At 39.9% G+C, this 20,966-nt stretch overlaps 1 protein-coding gene across 4 annotated transcripts in view; it reads left to right on the top strand.

Annotated features, from left to right (window-relative positions):
• The window catches only part of dysf (dysferlin, limb girdle muscular dystrophy 2B (autosomal recessive)), a 61,690-nt gene that overhangs the window by 30,922 nt on the left and 9,802 nt on the right, over positions 1-20,966 (top strand). For all 4 annotated transcript variants that reach the window (XM_068307593.1, XM_068307597.1, XM_068307598.1 and 1 more), the window contains 6 exons: positions 12,610-12,708; positions 17,430-17,558; positions 17,705-17,860; positions 18,000-18,091; positions 19,433-19,603; positions 19,735-19,877. In XM_068307593.1, the coding sequence (XP_068163694.1) occupies positions 12,610-12,708; positions 17,430-17,558; positions 17,705-17,860; positions 18,000-18,091; positions 19,433-19,603; positions 19,735-19,877 (790 nt within the window). The remainder of the gene's footprint in view (positions 1-12,609; positions 12,709-17,429; positions 17,559-17,704; positions 17,861-17,999; positions 18,092-19,432; positions 19,604-19,734; positions 19,878-20,966) is intronic.

The raw sequence follows: 20,966 nt of genomic DNA, 5'->3' as shown, positions 1-20,966 counted from the left end.
TACGGTTGCGAGCGCTGATTAAAAGGGGAGTTTGAAACTGTGTGTGTCTGTAAATTTCATCTGAGTGTGTTTCTGTGTGTGTGTGTGCAGTTGTACCAGCAGCATAAATAAACATGATCTGACATGATGACATGGCAACCGTCTCTGTGGTCGGTGGTTAAAGCGGCGACCGCGAGACCCGTGCTCGTTACCAATCATTAACGTTCTCTCTCCACATTTAAGACCTTTGGGTTTCTCTTATTTTCTTACTTTCATGAAACGACTCTGCTGAACCTCTTAGGTCCAACGTCAACTTTGTTAAAGTTATGCAACTGCAACATGTTGAATGGAAAAGTTTGACATTTTTAGAAATCCAGTCATCAGCTTTGGTGCCCAGAGAGCACGCTAGCTTAGCTTAGCTCAACTGCATTATGTCTGTCCTTTGGTAGAAGACTTAGTAACTTGAGAATGAAAATCTGATGAGCTTTGTAGCATCTTTAAACATGACACCAGATAAAGTGAGCTAGCTTTATTCTTCCACTCATCGATAGAATGGTATAAAACTAATGGCTGCTCCATAAAAGCAGTATGGTGGATGCTGGAAAATGTTCTGCCGTAGGGTTTTAGAGTCTACTGGATTTGAAGTTAATGGGCTACAACATGGAAAACCACTAGATCGGCCCTTTAAAGAGAACTAAAGTAACATTCAGACTGAATCCGTGGAGAAGTTGTGATTTTTTTGGGAAAGAATTTGAAGCTCGTGATTCGTGTCGCCCTCGTCTCCGAGGACCAATGAATCAAGACTTCTGTTCTGGAGTCTCTTTCACATCTTTCTTCTCAATTTTTCCTCTCTCCTGTCATCACTTGTCTTTTTTTTTTTTCTTTTTCTTCATCCTCTCCCCGGTCACTTTCCTTGCCCTTTCTAAATGTCACTCTTTTTCCTCTTTTATGTTTCGCTATCTTTCTCACTCTCCTGTCTATTCCTTTCCTTCTTCTATGGGATCACCTCCACCTCCTTGTCTCCTCTCCTCTCCTCTTCTGTCTTTTCTCATCAACTCCATTTAGGCTCATCTCCTTGACTCCTTTCTTTAGCGTCATCTCCTCGTCCCCCTTTCTTGTCATCTTTTCCTTCTCCTTCAGTCATGAAACCACCCTTTTGACCTCTTACCTCACATCCTTCCTGCTTTCTTCTGCTTTCCCTTCTACATTTCTGACCTTCTTTTCCCCTTTCCCCCTTATTTTCATCATCCTTCATCTTGGTTTTTCTTTGCTCATCTAAGAAAGGTGGCAGGGAAGTGGAGTTTCTGACTGGGTTGTTCAACAGGATCTTAGATAGTGGGAAGATGCCTGAGGAATGGAGGAGAAGTGTGCTGGTGCCCATTTTTAAGAACAAGGAGATGTGCAGAGTTGTGGCAACTACAGAGGAATAAAGCTGATGAGCCATACAATGAAGTTATGGGAAAGAGTAGTGGAAGCTAGATAGAGGGCAGAAGTGAGCATTTGTGAGCATCAGTATGGTTTCATGACAAAAAAGAGTACGAGGGATGCAGTATTTGCATTGAGGATGTTGATAGAGAAGTACAGAGAAGGCCAGAGGGAGCTGCATTGTGTTTTTGTAGATCTGGAGAAAGCTTACGACAGGGTGCCCAGAGAGGAACTGTGGTATTGTATGAGGAAGTCTGGAGTGGCAGAGAAGTATGTTAGAGCAGTGCAGGACATGTATGAGGACTGTAAGGCAGTGGTGAGGTGTGCTGTAGGTGTGACAGAGGAGTTCAAGGTGGAGGTGGGACTGCATCAGGGATCAGCTCTGAGCCCCTTCTTGTTCGCTATGGTGATGGACAGGCTGACAGACGAGGTTAGACAGGAATCTCCATGGACTATGATGTTTGCATTTTGATCTGCAGTGAGAGCAGGGGACAGGTGGAGGAGAAGCTAGAGTGGTGGAGGTTCGTCCTGGAAAGGAGAGGAATGAAGGTTAGCCGCAGTAAGACAGAGTACATGTGTGTGAATGAGAGGGACTCAAGTGGAAGAGTGAGGTTACAGGGAGAAGAGATCAAGAAGGTGGAGGATTTTTAAGTAATAAAGGTCAACAGTCCACAGTAATGGAGTGTGGAAAAGAGGTGAAGAAGCGTGTACAGGCAGGATGGAACGGGTGGAGGAAAGTGTCAGGTGTGATGTGTGATAGAAGAGTTTCAGCTAAAATGAAAGGAAAGGTGTACAAAACTGTGAGACCAGCGATGTTGTTTGGTCTAGAGACAGTGTCACTGAGGAAAAGACAGGAGACAGAGCTGGAGGTAGCAGAGATGAAGATGCTGAGGTTCTCTTTGGGAGTGACCAGGATGGAGAGGATCAGGAATGAGTACATCAGAGGGACAGCACATGTTAGAGGTTTTGGAGATTAAGTCAGAGAGGCCAGACTGAGATGGTTTGGACATGTCCAGAGGAGAGATAGTGAATGTGTTGGTAGAAGGATGTTGAGTTTTGAACTGCCAGGCAGGAGGCCTAGAGGAAGACCAAAGAGGAGGTTTATGGATGTAGTGAAAGAGGACATGAAGGTAGGTGTGAGAGAAGAGGATGCAGAAGACAGGGTTAGATGGAGGCAACTGATTCGCTGTGGCGACCCCTGAAGGGAAAAGCCGCAACGAGACCTTTCTTTCATTCTTTTTTTTTTCATTTTCTCCCCCAAAAAGAAATCTGTGTATTCCTTCTGTCTATCATGCAATACTTTTTTCCTCCTGTCCTTCAGCTTTCTTCCTCAACTCCTCTCAAAGTCTCATCATCCTCCTACTCACCTCCCCTCTGCTTCCTTATTTTCACTCCTCTCATCTTTATCTCATCAGTCCTTTTCCTTTCCTCCTCTTGGGATCCTTTACTTCATCCTTATTTCAAATTGTTCTATACCTTCTGCAGTCTTCCTTTCCTCATTTTAATCCATCTCATCTCCTTTATTCTTTCCTACACGTTTTCCTTCTGTACTTTTCACTCTCATCGCTGTCCTCCTGTCGTTCATATTTGTTTTCATCCCCTTTTCCTACTTTCTCTTTTCCATACTCTGACTTCTCAAGACCTCTAAATCTTTTTTTTCTGCAGTGTTATGTCTGTTCTGTTTAGTTTTCATTTCTCATTGTCCCCACTGGACTCCCTCACTCCTTTTTTCATTCCTTCCTCACCTTCTTCCCCATGTTTTGTTGATCCCTTTCATCCTTTGGCATCTTCAGCCTTTAATCTTTCCTTCTTCTTTTGAGTATTTCCTATTCCACACTTCATTCTTTCTTTCTATCCTTCCTTTCTTCCCTAGCACCTGCTCAACTTTCACCATTCTTCTCTCACTCCCTTTGTCATCTTCATCCTCCTTGTCTGTTTACTCCTCTCTGTGTCTATCTCTTCTGGAAAGCTCTTTCCCTCCTTCCCATCATTTCACTGAACCCATTTCCTCAAATCATCTGTCTTCACCGTTATTTCACTTTTTCGTTTCTCTAGATATCTTTTTGCCTCCACAGCTTCAGCTCATCGGTTTTACCATTCTACTTCCTTCCACAAGTCCTTCCTTCAATATTTTCCTGCACATTTCTGTACGTCTTATTTAATGTACAAATAATATAATTTTTGTCTGACACAGGTCTTGAACTGCCTACCCCTCTGGTCCGCAGCCCAAGACTTACTAAACTATTAATAACTTTAGTTACTGTAATTCCCTTTCTGTAATTTCCTTTCATTTTCTTCCACCACTTTCCCTAATTTGTTTTTCTTTTCTTCAGTCTCTCACTCCATTTACTCCTTTGAGACTTGCTCCTTTTGTTGCTCTTTCTTTTTTCTCCTTTTCTACTCTTATCATCTCTCTTGTTTATTTCTATTTATTAATTTCAAATGACTTCTTATTTACTATGTATATTTTGGTGTTTTGTGCAGAATTCTAAATGATTGATAATACATAAAATATCAGAATAAGGTTTAACAGAACTGATCAGTAAAATATTAATTTTCAATGACAATTCAGACGTTTTTCACTTTTTACTTTTTAATAGAAAATAGTTGTAGAAAATTATTCACCTGCCTATAGTTGACACTGGCTTATGTCCCTGTACGGCTGCAGATGCTATCACTTAAACTACTGCTATTCTTTTTCTTTTTCTTATTCTTATTCTTATTCTTATTCTTATTCTTATGTTGCACCTTGTTCAGCAAAATAAATGTATGCTCTGAATTGAATACAGGCAGTCCGAATAAAGTGCTGTAAAGGGGGATCTTTATTCGGATGGTCTGAAGGCGGGTAGCTACAGTAACATATTAAGTCTGCGTCTTCTTGTGTGGCCACACATGATGAGGCTGTTTGCGATCACACTGATGTTTAACAGCATCTTCCCCTTGCCAATCTTGTATTTTTCCTTTATTCTCCATACACTCAGCTCTTCCGTGACCTCACATAAATGCTCTTTTTCTAATCTGTCGCGCCTGATTAGCTTAAACCAAACGTTGCAGAGACAGCGGACTTCCCCAGGAAAGACAATGTTTGGATCAAGTTTATGGCGCCTCTTGGAGTTTTTCCCTTACAAAACATTTTTTGGAACGAATGTTTCTGATGAATCGTTTCTGTTTCAGAGAACATACAAGAACATGACAACGATGTTTATGTGTGTTTGACTCACTAATGTGTTTGGTTACACCATTATTTAATGTCCATTGATATTACTGTGATATACAGTGTGTTTAATGCTAATTTCTAACAACATGTATGAATCTTCTAATCCAATTGAACTGCTTTTGATATGCTAGTATTGAAGGCTAACCTGAACCAGCTAACATGTTAATGTGTGTTTCTTTGTGTCTCTGTGTGAATATGGATTGTAGTTTGCAGATGGAACCGAGTCAGCTATAATTAACCTTTCCGCTTCTAACTCCAGTCTTCATGTAGGTAACATCTTTTAACATCTTTTAACACAATCCATTTTTTTCAAGCCATAATGTCAAGCACGTTAACCTCCATTTATTCATTGGTCCATCATATTTACATGATCAAACATAGTCAATTGTCATTCATCACAAGCTCCCATCTGAGATAAGTTGATGCTTCCAGGTCAAACCTGTTCACAATGGCAACAATCAATTTTTAGATCCATCAATACGTCCTTGTATAATAAATGAATTCACATTAGACGGGATTAACTTTATCTCAATTTAAAAAGATTGTCAGTAACAAAATGCTCACAGAGAAAATTTCATGTGAATGCATTGATCTATTTTGTCAAATTAACCTTTTCATTCCTTGTTGTTTTTTACATGTTTTGGTCATATTTGACTATACAGGTAAAATACTTTAAAAGCAACCGTTAATGATAGCATTTCAAGTATTTTAAGATTATGTGTCATTCTAAAGAGCTGAACCTTTGTACTCTGACACTTAAAATGCCTGGTTTGGCTGCTGTATGCTCCGATGTCTCTTTGGGAATACCCTGATGTGTTGACTTAGGATGGAAAAATGTCATCATGAACATAATTAACAAGTCATAACAGTGATCTTTCATTAGGTTGTCATCTGGGTGGCTTGGTGACACACCCACCCATTACTCGTCTTCACAAGGAAGTCGACTTTTATACATGTAATCTTAATATAATTTCATCCATCTTCAAAGGTTGATCCATATGCTTGAAATCTAAAAAGTCAAATGTTTGTGCTTTGCAGAAAAATGCCACATCATTTTAAAAGTTGTCTACTACTATTTGTGTATTTTGATGGGGTTTTTTTTCCAGGCATACATTAATTTTCATTGACAGGAAAATTGAAAATCTTTTAGCAGACTCAGTAAATTTATTGAACTGTGTTGTCCAATACTTTTTAAAATTTGCATTACCTGTTACCATAGGAAAATAATCAGTCAGCTGATCCTGTGTGGGCACCTTAATGCAGATTTTATGTCTGCTGTTATGAAAACAAGATAGAAAATTGTAGAAATCATTTAAATGGTACTCTATATATTATACATCAGTCCTCCTGTCATTGTGCTTTACTTGTAAGACGGTAGCAGAGATCTAATTTTAAGAAGCCCTTTATCGATGAAGTTTATTTTCAGGGAGACACTGATGGATGACTTTCATTCTTCTTTCATTCACTCAGGGTTGAAACAAGAACCTTTTTTCATCTTGCTCTTTTGGTCTGGTCTCAGGAAAATAGTTCCTACCCAAGGAATCAGAGTTTTTACAGAGCATCACATACCAAGCTGTGTGGTTGCAGAAGAAATCTGATCCTAGATTTGAGCAGGAGACCATGCTCCTCGTTACATTCTTCCTTTTTATTTATCCAAGCCAGGTCAATTTAAAGTCTTAGCTTGACCTGGACCAGACTACACACTCAAATACACACATCCAGTAGTACTTGCTCCCCCTGCGCTCAACAGTAATTGTGGCAATTTCTTTCTCTCCAAACAACGATATTTGTTTTATTAAAGGTCAGATATTGAAACCAGTTAAATTAAAGGCTCTGCTTTCTGTCTGGTTGGAGCCAAAGTCAATAGAGCTGCTATAGATCCTCTATACCACAACTCTCTCTAAGCAGATAGTTACCAAAGGCCAAAGGAGGGATGGATACACAAGAGACAGGGTTAAGGAGAGAGACAGTCACGTAAAGAGAAGCAGAGGGAAGGAATCAGAAAACATTTGACTGAAATGAGGAGAAAGAGGGAGGACTAATATATCATGGCACCAGACAATGAAAGCTCACTCTCTGTAGGGCTGTAAATCCTGACTTCTTAATCTCTGGGTTGCGACCAAAAAACAGGTCATGGGCGTATGTCTGATGATTACCAGATTACCACAGCAGAGTTTTGCGCTCCACGGAGCGGCTCGCAAGGAGGACCACTCAGATTTAGTTTCAGAGTTGGAAAGGTTTAAGAAGATCGCATGTCAGTAGCGTCATGGCTCCTCAAGCCTTGGAGTCACTGACCGCCCTTCAAGATATTTGAGATCTTACATCGCCTGGATGGAAAATGAACATTGTGTGTCAGATTTCATAAGTAGCAACCAGGCTTAATGATCGCATTTTTTAAGAGTCCAAGCAAGCCTCTCACTTATTTGTTTATTTTTTTCGGTGAAGTAGTTCCTTTTGAAAAATCTGTCCAGTCTGCCCTTATATTGAAGTTTCTGTTTTTGTTTTCCACTGATGACGTGTTTTAGAGCAATTTGCATTACCTGAGAAATTGTGGTTGCATTGTGTCTCTCTCTACATTAATGCTAATCAGAACTATACCAGGCTGCCACCTACACTTAAGTTGTTGTCATTTTCCTCTGGTTCCATAAATCCTTCCTGGCTGCCTAAGAACCCGAGCACCTAGCTGAAATGGCTACATGCCTGGTGACTGTGGCATTTTTGGGGTTAATGAAACACATATTTATGGCCTTATAATACTGTAACCATAAACAAGATGTCAGAATAGCTTAGTAAATCTTGTGGTTTTTATCTTGTTCTGCTAATTTGAGCACTGATCTAAACTGATATTCACCTCTGGAATCTCAATGCTGCACATATTTACAGTTCTCATCCACATTCAGACTTTTGCGTACAGAATACTGTACTTCAAAAATAACAGTTCCCAAATGACACTCAGTGTCTCTTGTTTGGTATTTGGTATATATATATAAGTATGTATATATATTGTAGTCAAATGAATGCAATTTTGACAAATATTTAAATATCTTGAAGCTCCTATAATTTATCTCTCCCTCAGATTTGCTCGCAAAAGCTGGAAAATGTTGGTAGATGGACATCTTTAATTCATTAAATAGACCGCTGCCAATGCAACCTGACCATTCAGACTAACCAATTACCATTGAAGGAAATTACTGTCTTGGACATCGGGTCATCCCAAATGAGGATGTTCAACCAGAGTGGAAGGCAATAGGGTGTAGGGATGAGTTTGTGAAAGGTCTGACATTAGGAAATGTATTTATAAATAAATAAATAAAGCAGTTTTACTTGCATTTTGTCATCAAGATTTTATGTTTTAAAAGAAAAAACCGTTTAAGTCAAAGATGGTCGAGGGTTCAGGGAGTGTCGCTGATGCATATTCTCCTTATTTTTAAACTGTTGCTCAGAAGTAATCCTGCCTTGATTCAATGGTGGCTGTTGCTGCTAATGCTACTACCCACTTTTTTAAAAGTTCTTTCATGCTACCATACTAGCCAGAAACTCGGTGTGCATCATTTCCCTCACATCACGAGACATTTCAAAGAAATGAGCTGCTGGGTAGCGTGGGTGTAGAACAGTAACTGGAAAACCTTTCAGGAACATGATCTAGATTGAGTCACTACTGTGTAACGTCAATCAGTGATAGCAAAGAAGACATTTATTTATGTGAAAATGCCACAGATTTTTACTTGAGGTTTGGTGCTTTGCCTTGAAACCGCAACGGACAGAATGACAGAGACACACAAACAGCTCTGCTGAAACATCTATTCCAGTCTTTCCATATTCTTCATGTTGACCAGTTTGTTTTGGAGATATAGAAGACTGTCAAAGAAAATCACAGCAGGTTTGAGACAGGATTTTGCCAAGCAAGGTCGCCAGCTGGTGAAAGACTCCAAAGTTATGTCTCAATTCAGATACTTGATTGGCAGTCCAAATTCCTACACTGGATTTGTCAAACCTGGACAAGTCTGTTATTACCTACAGCAGACTTTGATTCACCAGTTAATATGCAGAACTGGGATGTCCAGTTGTTTCTGAAGGAAAACCAACAGTTTGGCGGCATTTATTCCAACAGATTCCTCAGCAGGGGACATTTTCCCTCTGTTCCATTGTAGGCTAGTTGATTGTTTAATGTGGAGTTTCCTGGAAGTCCTTTTAATAACTAGTTGGTTAGTCCCTTATGTGTGCAATATAAACCAAGCATAAAGTTTCTGTTCTGGAACTACAGATAGGTAACAAATTTATTGAAGAATTAAAGAATACCACACAGGTTTCTCTTGAAGTGCAGGAACAGGACAGGAACAGGTAGAACTAGAAATTAAGTCCTGCACACTGTCTAAATTCCAAAGTTACAGTTATATGCAACATTTTTTTCTGACACCTACAGCATATCAAATTTTCTCACAATGCACAGGAAGTCATTTGGCAGCATGTGACAAAAAATTGAGGAATCACAACGTCCCAAACCAGACATGCGAAAGGGTCTTGCTTTGACCGCTCCATTCACCAGATTTCAGCCAACATTTTGATGATGTTCACCAGCACAGTGATCAAAATAAGACTCAGTCTAGACTGTGACTCATGAGAGGTTGTTTCATTTTGGATGAAAGTTCTTCTCTGTCATGTTTTCACTCCACACTTACTTTCTTTGTTTTTCCCATTTTTAGATTCATGTGTGTCTTATTAGCTTTCCCTTTCTTGAGTATTCAGTCTGTGTGTGTTCTGCTTACTCTTTGCCAGTTTGTCTTCACACCTTGTGTCAAGCATTCCAGCTTTCCCTCTTGCTGTTGGTTCGTTTCCCTCATCCTGCTTGTTTTGGACTTGGTTTTTTTCCTGAACCCCATCATATTATTTTCCATGTTGGACTGCTCTTTAGGTTTTGACCCTTGGTTACCATTACTTTTGTTGTCCACCTTTAGTGTTTAATAAGTTGTCGCCATTCATTTACCTTTTCCAACAAGCATTTTAAAACATGACTAAAGTCATTCTCTAACCTTACATCAGGGTGATTATAGAGAGTGAAAGGTTCCTGATTTACGGATCATCATCTGGTTTCCGGATCATTTTTAACTATTATTCCAAATGTTCATCTAACTTCACTCTTAAAGTAGTTGAATGGGGAGACTGATTTTCCTTGACTGACATTTTCTCTCCTTTAAAGATGTCGAGTAATATTTATTTTGTAGGAACTCTGAATCGAACACCGTGAGAAACAATATCAGTGACCTTTCTTTCATTTTTATTCACAATGAAGATTCTATGACAAAGACAAATGAGGCTGTTCTCAAGGCTTCATTTTTTTTCTCTTCCCTTTGTCGTAACCTAAATTTTGAATATGGTTCAGGACTTGTCCATCATGTGAGGTCAGAGGAAGTTCCAAAGCTGTAGATTTTGGCATCATTGAACAATCATATTCACTGCTACTTTTAAAAAACTTGTCACCTTGACATTGACTTGAATCCGTTTTCATGCGCTGCAGCTGTAGATCCTCCTCCACTTTCATCCTTGCTGCTTTATCCTCAGCCTCGAACACACCGCTGTGGAAGGGATTTCCCCACAAAAAGCATTTATGAGGCAGCTCCGAGCTCTTATGTAAATCCAGTCTCTTTGCTCAGAGTTCTTGGCAGTGCCAATCTGCTTCGGTTAGCCTGGCTTTCTCTTGCAGGGCGTAATGATAGGCTGCAAACCACAATGACACCCTGAACAGACCGCTGCATGTTTGTGTGTTCGATCTCTTGAGTGCATGCTAAATACCCTCTGTAGTCTGGAACAGCCTTAATCTGTCTGCATCGACGTGACTGAACACACCTTGACACCCGTGAGTGGGCAGACACACACCGTTCCTGGCGCCCCTGTCATCAATGCCTGGCACCGGCTGCACACAAAGGACACATTAACTCACACCAGACACCTCACGCCTCGGACACACACATGCATGTGTGTGTCAAGTCCTAGTTAAACTTCACGTCCTGCCCTTTTCCATGCCATAGTGCCACTTTGGAAAGATGAGGAATTCCGAACCCCCCCTTCTTTCAGTTACATGTGTGAGTCTGTGGGAAGTAGGAGAAAGGGGATTCTACACCAACCCAATGCCATAAGAGCACTTTGTTCTACATTTAATGCTATACACTAAAACAAACACACACAAAGGAAAAAGTGGTGCATGCGTCATGTGTTTTAGGCTTGAGTGTTCCTCGGAGGGTTGAAGGTTGCTGGGCGGGGATGGATCAAGCTGAAATGTGTGTTTTTGTGTGTGTGAAGGGATAGACTGGTAGTTTCATGTGTCCCCCCGGCATTATTCATATTTGGCAACGTTGATTCCTTGTTGCATCATGGCCAACCAACTGTCTGCGACACAAACCCTTATATAGAGTAATTTCTGCAAAAAAGTACCCAGAAAATTTATGTTTGCTTGACGCTGCCATTATGAACAGACTTTGATTTTTAAAAAATGACATAACAGGGTCTCATTCAAAAATGAAATATATTAAACCCCAAATATTATATAGAAGTCAAAATAATGTGTATCCAAACCACAAAATACCATCTGTCAACATGTCAAAAGTAAAGATGGTCTCCAAAACAAGACAACATTGTAAGCAGCAGCCTAGGGATGAGTCATAGATGTAATAGTTAGACTTTAATGGCCTTTACTTTCACGCCAGAAGCCATTTTGTAATAGAGGGATTTCTTCTTTTTTTTTTTTTTTGGTGGGGGGGGTTATTTTTTCATTTTGGAAGGAAATCCTTAATGTGCAATGAGAATAAGTGTTCTGAAACTTGTTGAAAAGCTACTTAAAATGTGTTTAATTTTGTTGTTTTAGTGTGTGGTCACATTTTGTCAGCGTTTGTGTGTCTAGTGATTGAGTGAATTATGAAAACCTAATTTCTGTCTTCTGACTTTTACTGCTGACGCTGTTAGATGCTACAGTGGGTAAGTTTGACAGCCAGTAGAGTTTAAACAAGAGAAAAAAATGGTAGCGTTCAGAGTCATTTCAAAACAGGGCTGCAATACACAAGCATAAATGAGGTTGTAACTTGTTTTAAAATGTCAGATTAGAATGCTTAACAGATTTTCAAACATGTGCATATGAGACAGATGAGTCACAGTAATGTGATTCCGAAATAAAGCTAATAACATGTGAAAACAGCTGACATCCCATCTGAAGTGGACGCAGCAACTTAAATACATATTTTTGGTACTAATTAGGGCAAACACATAGCCACAGCGCAAAAATGAATTGTGCTTCTCTGAAGAAAATTTATAGTCCCTGTAAAAAAGTTATGCTTTCAGTCCATGATGCTGACCACATGCCATGTTCCCAAAATCCAATTTAGCTGAAGAAACTGCCAACATTCTCAGAGAACTGCTTTGAACAAGGTTCTTTGGTACTTTGAGTCCAAGTTTGAATTTCCGAAATTGTTGCACTTTAACGAGACTATAAAAATTGAAAAACACAATAGAAAAATATTTATAAAACAGTTACACCAAAAGCAGTTAAGTTATTCTTTATACTCATTCATAATTTTTTTGCCAGAACATGTTTTTTTTGTTTTGTTTTTTTAATGGCTGTGTTGGTTCTGTCCCTTGTGGCTGTTCCCTATCCTCATGTTGCCTGTTTCCATTGCTTCAGAACAACCATAGCCCATGACCTTAATGCCACATAGCCACTCGAGGTAATTTCTACTTGTGTTGACGTGACTTGGCCGAATACATGTTGCTATGTGATCAGTGGAAAAAACATGAAAAGCAAAGGATCATTTCTGAGTTTGGTGGAAATGGCTTCACTGTAGGGCTTTATGCATTTTAAAGGTCAAAGGCCACACATTTATTCAAGATAGCCATCAATTAATGTATTGCATTGACTGAGTTACATTAAATGCACATAGCTAAAGTTGGATTGAGCTCATCGTTGACCTGCAGACCTCTAACCTCAAACGTTTGCCCAACAGGAAGAGGAGTTCATGGACTGGTGGAGTAAATTCTATGCCTCGACTGGAGAAAAACACAAGTATGGGACGTACCTGGAGAGAGGCTTCGATACACTGAAGGTAAGAGAGCTTGAGTCTGCCCACAAATAAAAGATTTTGTTAATAAGAAGAAAGCATCAAGTACGTTTGGATAATCTGCCATCCCCTCAGATTTCAGGTAAAACACCAAATATTTGCTGAAAACTTAGCTGCAGCAAGTAAATTATTGTCAGATTCACATTGAAAGGCATGCATGTGTGCAAGAGTGTGGTTATTGATTGGTTATCCTGAACAATCAGTGCCAATAGCACCTTTACTACACCAGTGAATGTGTCCACTGATGGATCTGTGTGGAGGCCTTGACACAAGGAAAGGAAATCGGGTTTTGTTCCTATTCTAATATAGTAGCTAATACATGCACCTCCTCAGTAGTGCTCAGATGAAATGACATCTCTCCATATGCCAGTTAACGCTCCATAATTTTGGTCCACGCTGGACTTGAACCCAAACAAAGTCCTTGTGGATCGAGTTACTGACGTATAGAAACAACCCCCCATGCTGCATCGTTCTGCTTTAGCTCGTATAATTGTTTTTTGTAGGTATTTGTTAATTTTTATTTACATTTGATGCCTTTCCTTATGTTTTTTGATGAATCATGGTTATTTTATTTCTGACATGTAATAACTGAAGTTTCAGTTTTTGATGAAAAAACAAAAACGCTAAAACGATTGATCAATGAGATCAATGATTTTTAGTTGTTCAGTTTTTGTGCCAAAATGTCTGTAAATTTAATCTGAGGATGAGGATCGCCTCTTGTTCCATATTTTAATTTCCTTAGGCCGTTGCCTCGAACTTCACCATTTAAACAAAATTTTTCTACCCTTTCCAATTTCGGTCTGTCTCCATACTTGCCCTCCCCCTCTCTTCTCATGCCCCGTCTTTCGATATTGATGACACTCAGGACATTTTCCACAACAATCACCCGTGTTGAATTTGTTTTTCTGGAATGCAGCAGTGGGACACATTAAAGTTGTTGTTGACGACTCTGAAACAACTTGTTCTTTCTACGCTGTGGAGAACGCGACATCCCAGGAGCCTGTCCGCCATCACCCACGCTCTGTTCAACCCTTATCCTGATTCCCTCGGCCCAACTGTCGACCTTTTCTTCCACTGGGACTCAAAGCACACGTCACTCTTCTTATTTAATGACCAAATAAATGACTAATCATTTCAAAATATGTGCTTTATTTATTACTCTTAAATTAAATCCCTAAACTTTCCCTTGAAGCCTGATTTTATTTTACATTAGTACAAGTTTGATTAGCCCATTTCTATGCATCAGTAACCTGAATAGCCAACATACACACACATATATATATATATATATATATATATATATATATATATATATATATATATATATATATATATATATATATATATATACCGTACATATATACAGTCCACCCTCGTGTATTTGCACATCAACAGTCGCGACTTCACCTCATCGCGGATCTTTGGTAGACAGTCACATGATACCGTGTGCACATTCTATTGGCTGATGGGATTTAGAAGTGCACTCCATTCCGTGAGTTTCGGACTTACGTTTGACATAAAAGTGCAGTCGATGAGAGTGTGAGAAAAGGTGATACAGATAGAAGGTGGTTTAATATTATTATGGGGAGGGTTCATTAACCTTTAAATTACCGTAAATACTAGGATAAAGTTTGTTTTGCTATCGTGAAATTCGTTAATCCCATGTGGGATTATATGTATATGACTGCCTACCAGGGGAAGTTGCGAGCGTTGATGTGCGAATGTGCGAGGGTGCACTGTGTGTATATAAAAGGTGAACTTATATGTGTTTTTCCTCCAGATGAAAACATTAAATATGACTAACCCTAAACAGCACATTAGACAATAGCTGCTTGCCCAATAGTCATTGACCCTTGAATGGCTCTTTCCATTAAGGCGTGTAGTGGGTGTATATTTTTTTCATTCAGGAAGCGTATTAAATGCTTTCACCCCTGTCGATGGAAACACATCCAAGTTGCCTTTGAGTTTTTGCGACATTTCAAAACTTTGCACAAATTTCACTTGACAGTTGGATGGAAACTAGTGAAATGACCAATGAGCCACCGATTCCATCGTCACTTTCCCTCCATTCCACCCTCCCTCCTTCTCCTCCCTTCCACCTATTCTTTGCCAGCACCTCCCATTGATTTATGGCCTCCCTCCTTTTCTATCATTTCGTCTCCTGTTCCTTTCTTTCCTTGGTCAAATCTGCTACCGTCTCAGGGATATGAGCCACCGTTTCCAGCCATTCCAACCTCCTTTACCTTCCTGTCACCCTATTCTGCCACCTCCTTTCTCTCCACTCCTTAACGTCTCTCATTCACTTTGCCTTTCAACAGTTCTGTAGCTGCTACTGTCAGGTGAGACACAATTTCCAGCCTCGCTCTAACCCGGTGTAAACACCCTCTCTTAATACCCTCACCTTCCTCCTCAACCTCGACTCCTTTTCTGTCGCCTTTTTATTTCTGTTTCCATCTCCTGTTGCTGCTGCAGAGGTTTTTGGAGGTGCATCAGCAGTTTAGTACTCTTGTCTGGCGCCATCATGGAGGTTTTTGAGAAGAACTGCGCTATGGAAATGTCTAAATAGATCATAAACATATTCTTTTGTATGTGGAAAAGAAAAGTGAAGAAAATAGGGAAGCAGCCAAAGAAAGATCCCTGAAAAACCTGAGAATTTATTCAGCAGAGATGTTGATCTTTTCAAAATGGCTGCCAGAGGACATTTAACCTGAAAATCTAATTTTTGCTTCCTGTTTCATTGCCTGTACCCGATTACCTCATGTCTTAAAGCTTCCCTTCCATCATTGTTCTGTCTTTTTCAATCACCCCTTCCTCCTCTAAGTTAAGTCAGAAGCTCTTTATGTCTTTTACTCATCCATTACGTTTTTCTCCTCCTCCTCTCTTCCAAAAAGTAGTTAGTGATGCTTCTGTCACAAAGATGCTGCTGTTTCCATCCTTGGTATGACTAGGTTTACCTCTCACCCACACTTTTCAACCCCTCCCTTTTTTCACATTCTTACTAACTTCCTCCCAACGGTAATGGATTTGCTGAAAGCAGATTTGCTGAATTCCCTTTAGTCAGTTTGCAGAATCATCTTTGTTTAGCAGCCTCCCATTTTCTAGAAGACTTTCACACCTCCATCCATCTCACAGCAATCAAAAAATGATTTTTTTAAAAATGTAAACCAGCAATGGTTAATAGTATAATTGTCATCTTTTGCCTCACATTTCTGTTATTTTATTATAGATGTGGTGCATCAGAAATCATTTATGTATTTCTAAGTGGTGCACAGCTTTATAAAGCATTATGACATATTGCTTATACACTAGGGATGTAGGCATCACAGAAAGACTCTCCATTTAAACCCTTAAGCGATGTGCTGATTGACCTTGTCTTCAGATCTAAGTGTCCTGGTGACAGTTGTAAAAATGTATATTTTAAAATGGTGGTCAATGAAGAGACTACAAGCTGTCGTTGAGGCCGTCAGCCTTTGGCTTTATTTACCCCACAGATTTGAGTGGCATCATTCTGATTGAACTGCTAGCAGCGAAGCTGTGAGTGTTTTTGTAAAGAACGAGGATCTTGAATCAATTTCCTTTGTGTTTATCATATCAGCCCTTAAACCCTTTGTGTTTCCAACCCCGTCTTCTCCCTGCTCCCCCAGTTTTTGTTCTGGTGTTGGAGGGGTGAACTGAACCGCTGTTTCCCTGCTTTACTTTCATTTACACCCCTTCACTCTCTCTTTCTCCAATTCCATCCCCCTCAACACACACACACACACACACACACACACAAACACAAACACACACATACAAATCCTCACCATCCATTTCCAACTCCTCACCACTTGTCCACCCAAATTGTAGACCCTTCATTTCTCTCCTCTCAGGGTCTTAAAGTTACTGATTTCATGGTCTTGCTTAAGTCCTACATTATAAAATAAATGAGGGATCAATACAGTGAGATTGTGTCATCAAATATTTCCTCATTGTCCTGCAGTTTTGGGAGCACTCGTAGTAATAATGTGATGCTGAAGTGAACCATTGTTTCCAGCGCGCTCCTTGGGAGTTGAGCTTTTCAGCGACTGGCTGCAGAGCTGCCATTATTTCATGATAGGAAAAGAATGAGGGAACATGTGTTTGTGTGTTACTGATGTAAACAAATATCACTAATGAAAATTAATAAATCTTTTTGTGACTTTGACACATAGGCGTCCCTGCCCAGATACAGAATATACACATGCACAACAGAGTTGTCTTGTGCAAGCGCTCCTCTAGTGTGTGTGTGTGTGTGTGTGTGTGTGTGTGTGTGTGTTTGTGTGTGTGTGTGTATGTGTGTGTATGTGTGTGTGTGTCTGTGCATGTTGAGTGTTTGGCTCCAGTTCAAATCCAACAATGTGTTATCCAGAAAATCCTGATTGATAATAATAAAGATTGTATTGATGCATTGCAGTTTGTTTCTGTCTCCTTCCATTTCTACTTTATTTTCCTCCTCATCTTGCTTCTCTTCCCCAGATCCTCCTTTCTTTTTCTAATTTTCCAGTGTTGTTTTTTCTTCTTCTCTTCATATTCGCATTGTCTTCTTTTTCAACTCAAATTTTTTGTCAATCTCTTAATTTTATATCTGAATGCTGCAAGAAATCTATGAGGTTTCAGGGGATGTAGGATGACTTTAGCATAATTGTATCAGATATGTTGAGCTCCTCTTCTTCTCTCCTCTTCCTCAGGTGTATGACCGAGAGTTAGAGAAGGTCGAGGGTTTCGAAGGACTCTCAGACTTCTGTCAGACGTTCAAACTGTACAGAGGGAAGACTCAGGATGAAGGTGAAGACCCTTCAGTGGTCGGAGAGTTCAAGGTAAAAATCTTGATCTCTGTAAAATCTTGACTGTGCAAACCAATTTGTGGTCACCACAAAGGTATAACCAAAGGTAGATGATGTAGTTCTCTCCTGTAACTGTGTCTTTGTTGGCCTCCCACACCCCCTCTCCCCCACTTATCTAGGGTATGTTTAAGATCTACCCACTGCCGGACAACCCCTCCAACCCTGCTCCACCCAGACAGTTCAGGAAGCTTCCTCCCAATGGCATCGAGGATTGTTTGGTGCGAGTCTACATCATCCAGGCTGAAGGATTGCAGCCAAAAGACACCAACGGGAAGGTATGAAGGGTGAGAGAGGATTAGGATAGATCACTTTTGGTTATTGTCCTGACAGATTGGGAACAAGTAAAAGAAACGATCAGGACAGAAAATAAACAAAGTATTTGACATAAAGTTTGTTTGCCCCTTGTGTTTTCAGTGTGATCCCTATGTGAAGATTACTTTGGGGAAAAAGAGTGTGAACGACCATGAAAACTACATCCCCTGTACTCTGGACCCCGTCTTTGGAAAGTACGTATTAAATTCTGGTCCCAAATTGGCATTTACTATGAGCGTGTTCACAGTAGAAGGTTCAGTCCATCTCACATTGTTAATCCTCAAACCTCATTTATAACCAAGAACTGATCACTGTTTTTAATTTTAGTGGCTGATTAAAATCACAAAAAAAAAGCTTTGGCTCCAGGAATTGTGTTCACATTCAAGTTAAACCAGGTGCTACATTTCTCTGTAAGGCCCCGATGCTTCCAATCTTTCATGGTGTATTTCTGTATTCCCCAATGATCTGAGTCTCAAAGGAAAGCCACCTGTCACCTGGCTGCTTTCTGGCTTCTCTCTCCTCTGAAGGTCTGAAGTTTAACTGCATCGCATGCAATTTTGGTAACTCTGAAAACTAAAAACGGGGCTGCTACCCTGAAGAAAGTTATTCTCATCCTCATTTAACATGTGAAATGATGGGTGAACTTTCTCTTTCCAGCCCAAACACATTACTCAGCTTGAAACTAAACTTTTCCATGGACACATAGTGTAGAGTGAAACTAGGAGCATTGTTGCTTGAATTCAAAAGGTTGACAGATTTATCATGAGCTCTCTAATATCTTTTCACTATCTAATCATTTTTCCCCTCATGCTCTTCATTTCTCTTCTTTCTCTCCCTGTGGACCATTTTTCATGTTCTCCACTCCAGTAGGGGTCGCTACGCTTACACCAATAACAGCTTTACAGTGTTCAGCCCGTAAGCTGTGAAACTGCTCAGACAAACCAGTGAACAGCAGCTTCTGATGATCACTTTCATAGATAGAGTGATTGATCAGTTCCATATTTACTCATTACTTGTTTTGTGTCACTTTAAAGTGTTGTGTGTGGCTTTTATGTGTTATTTTTTAGGTATTTATCATTTTACATTGATATAATGTCATGTTCAAACCATAACACGTTACTGGATGTCTGAGGACCTAACTTTGGGCGACAGAAAGTGTCACATGATGAAAATGTACCAATCAGATGCCAGATGTGGTTACTGGAAGGTTTGGGATGTCAACTCGACTCTTGTTTTGTTGCTGATTTAGATTATTATCCATCGACAAGACTGACGGCTGATGTTTGGAATTGGTATAACTCTATAAGTAACTCTATAAGTATAACTATAAGTAATTTTCATTCATGCTAATAAATATCTCAACTCTGTGTTGAAAACATTTTTTCAAAACTTCTGCTGCTGGTTACCCTGCAGATTTAAATAATTACAACTCAAAATCTAAACCTACATGAAAAAGATCAATTTCAATTTTATTTTCAATTCTGTCTTTTCCTACACACAACTTTTATCAGAGATTTCCTTCTGTTTCTTCTCAGGATGTTTGAGCTCACCTGTTCCCTCCCTCTGGAGAAGGACCTACGGGTGATGTTGTACGACCACGACATGCTGACCAAAGACGAGAAGATCGGAGAAACGGTGATCGACCTGGAGAACCGCTTCCTGTCCAAATACGGAGCCATGTGTGGCCTTCCTCAGTCCTACTGCGTGTGAGTAGAGAGATGAATAAAGTCTCATTTATTCTGTTTATTTCAATTATCGTTCACTATTTAAAACCGGTTGTGTCCTTCTCAGCCCCCTCTCTCTCTTACTCTATCTCTTCATGTCTCTCGCCCATTAGATCAGGGATAAACCAGTGGCGCGACCAGCTGACACCCAGACAGCTGCTCTACAGACTGTGTGAGCGGCGAAATCTGCCCAAGCCTGTCTACCAGGATGACGTTGCTCACTTCAGAGGAGACCAGTACTCGGCTGCAGACCTCGGTGAGTTACACACCATCATAAATCACCAGAAGTAAATCCCAAATGATGCCATCACCAGTCAACACCAGAGAGTGTGCAGAGACAGACAAATATGTTTTTGGATGTGACCTGACTGCTACACCCCACCTTCTGACGTCAGGTTGGGGGTATGTCCCAGTGACATCCCTGGATTTCTATTTGCCTTGATTGAGATGTGAAAAAGAAATATAGTACAATGGGGGCAACTTGATATTGAACGCTCACACCACACGTTGTCGTTTTTAAGAATAAGATGTGAGCAACAATTTCTTGTGACTTTGTATCTAGAAAGTCAAAACCGGACTAAAGATTCATAATCATGTCTGTTTTACTGTAGATTTAAACTTGCCTTTTCTTTAATACATTTGCACAAGGAGTGAGTGTTTATGTGTGTGCTTGTGTGTGTGTGTGCGTGTGTGTGTGTGTGCGTGTGTGTGTACGTGTGTGTGTGTATTGCTTCTTACACACTGAGTAATTTCACAGCAAATAAATCACTCTGCACTAAACTCCCACTCCGGCCATATCTGTCTTTCTCTTCTTAATTCTCGTCCATTTCTGTTCCAATTTTCTACCTTTTTTCTGTTGCCTTTTCTTTCACTCTACTCTCACCCCAACACCCCCACCCTCTTGTCCCACTACACCCCTTTTTCCTCCTTCAACATTTCAGCTGCTCCCCTTCCTGTCCGTCTTACCTGTGGCTGTCAAATCATACAAGAGGATATGAGATCATTTTGTGATCTAGTAAATAATGGCGACTTCTCCTTAAAGCTGCTGTCACTTCAGTCCATGTTATGTTTTGTTCCACATGCTTTTTTAAAACAAATTTTCACACTTGTTTCGAATTTCAAACAATTTTTTTTCGACTATAACTAATCCTGAGAAGCTGTTTCTCCTCAGAATTCTTCTTCCTTTCCATTTCTCCTCCGTTTTTCCTGATTTTACTTCTTCTACCTATATTTTCCCGATAGTTGTGTTTCGCTTCACACAATTTTGTATGTAGTATTACAGTATTTAGAGTCCAACTAGAATTTAAACTACATTTGAATGAAAACATCATTCTCTTCCTCTAGA

This window comes from Antennarius striatus, chromosome 23 (genome assembly GCF_040054535.1).
Source record: "Antennarius striatus isolate MH-2024 chromosome 23, ASM4005453v1, whole genome shotgun sequence".
NCBI lineage: Eukaryota > Metazoa > Chordata > Actinopteri > Lophiiformes > Antennariidae > Antennarius > Antennarius striatus.
The sequence above is the reverse complement of the archived record's forward strand: the minus strand, read 5'-3'. Positions and strand labels throughout refer to the sequence as shown.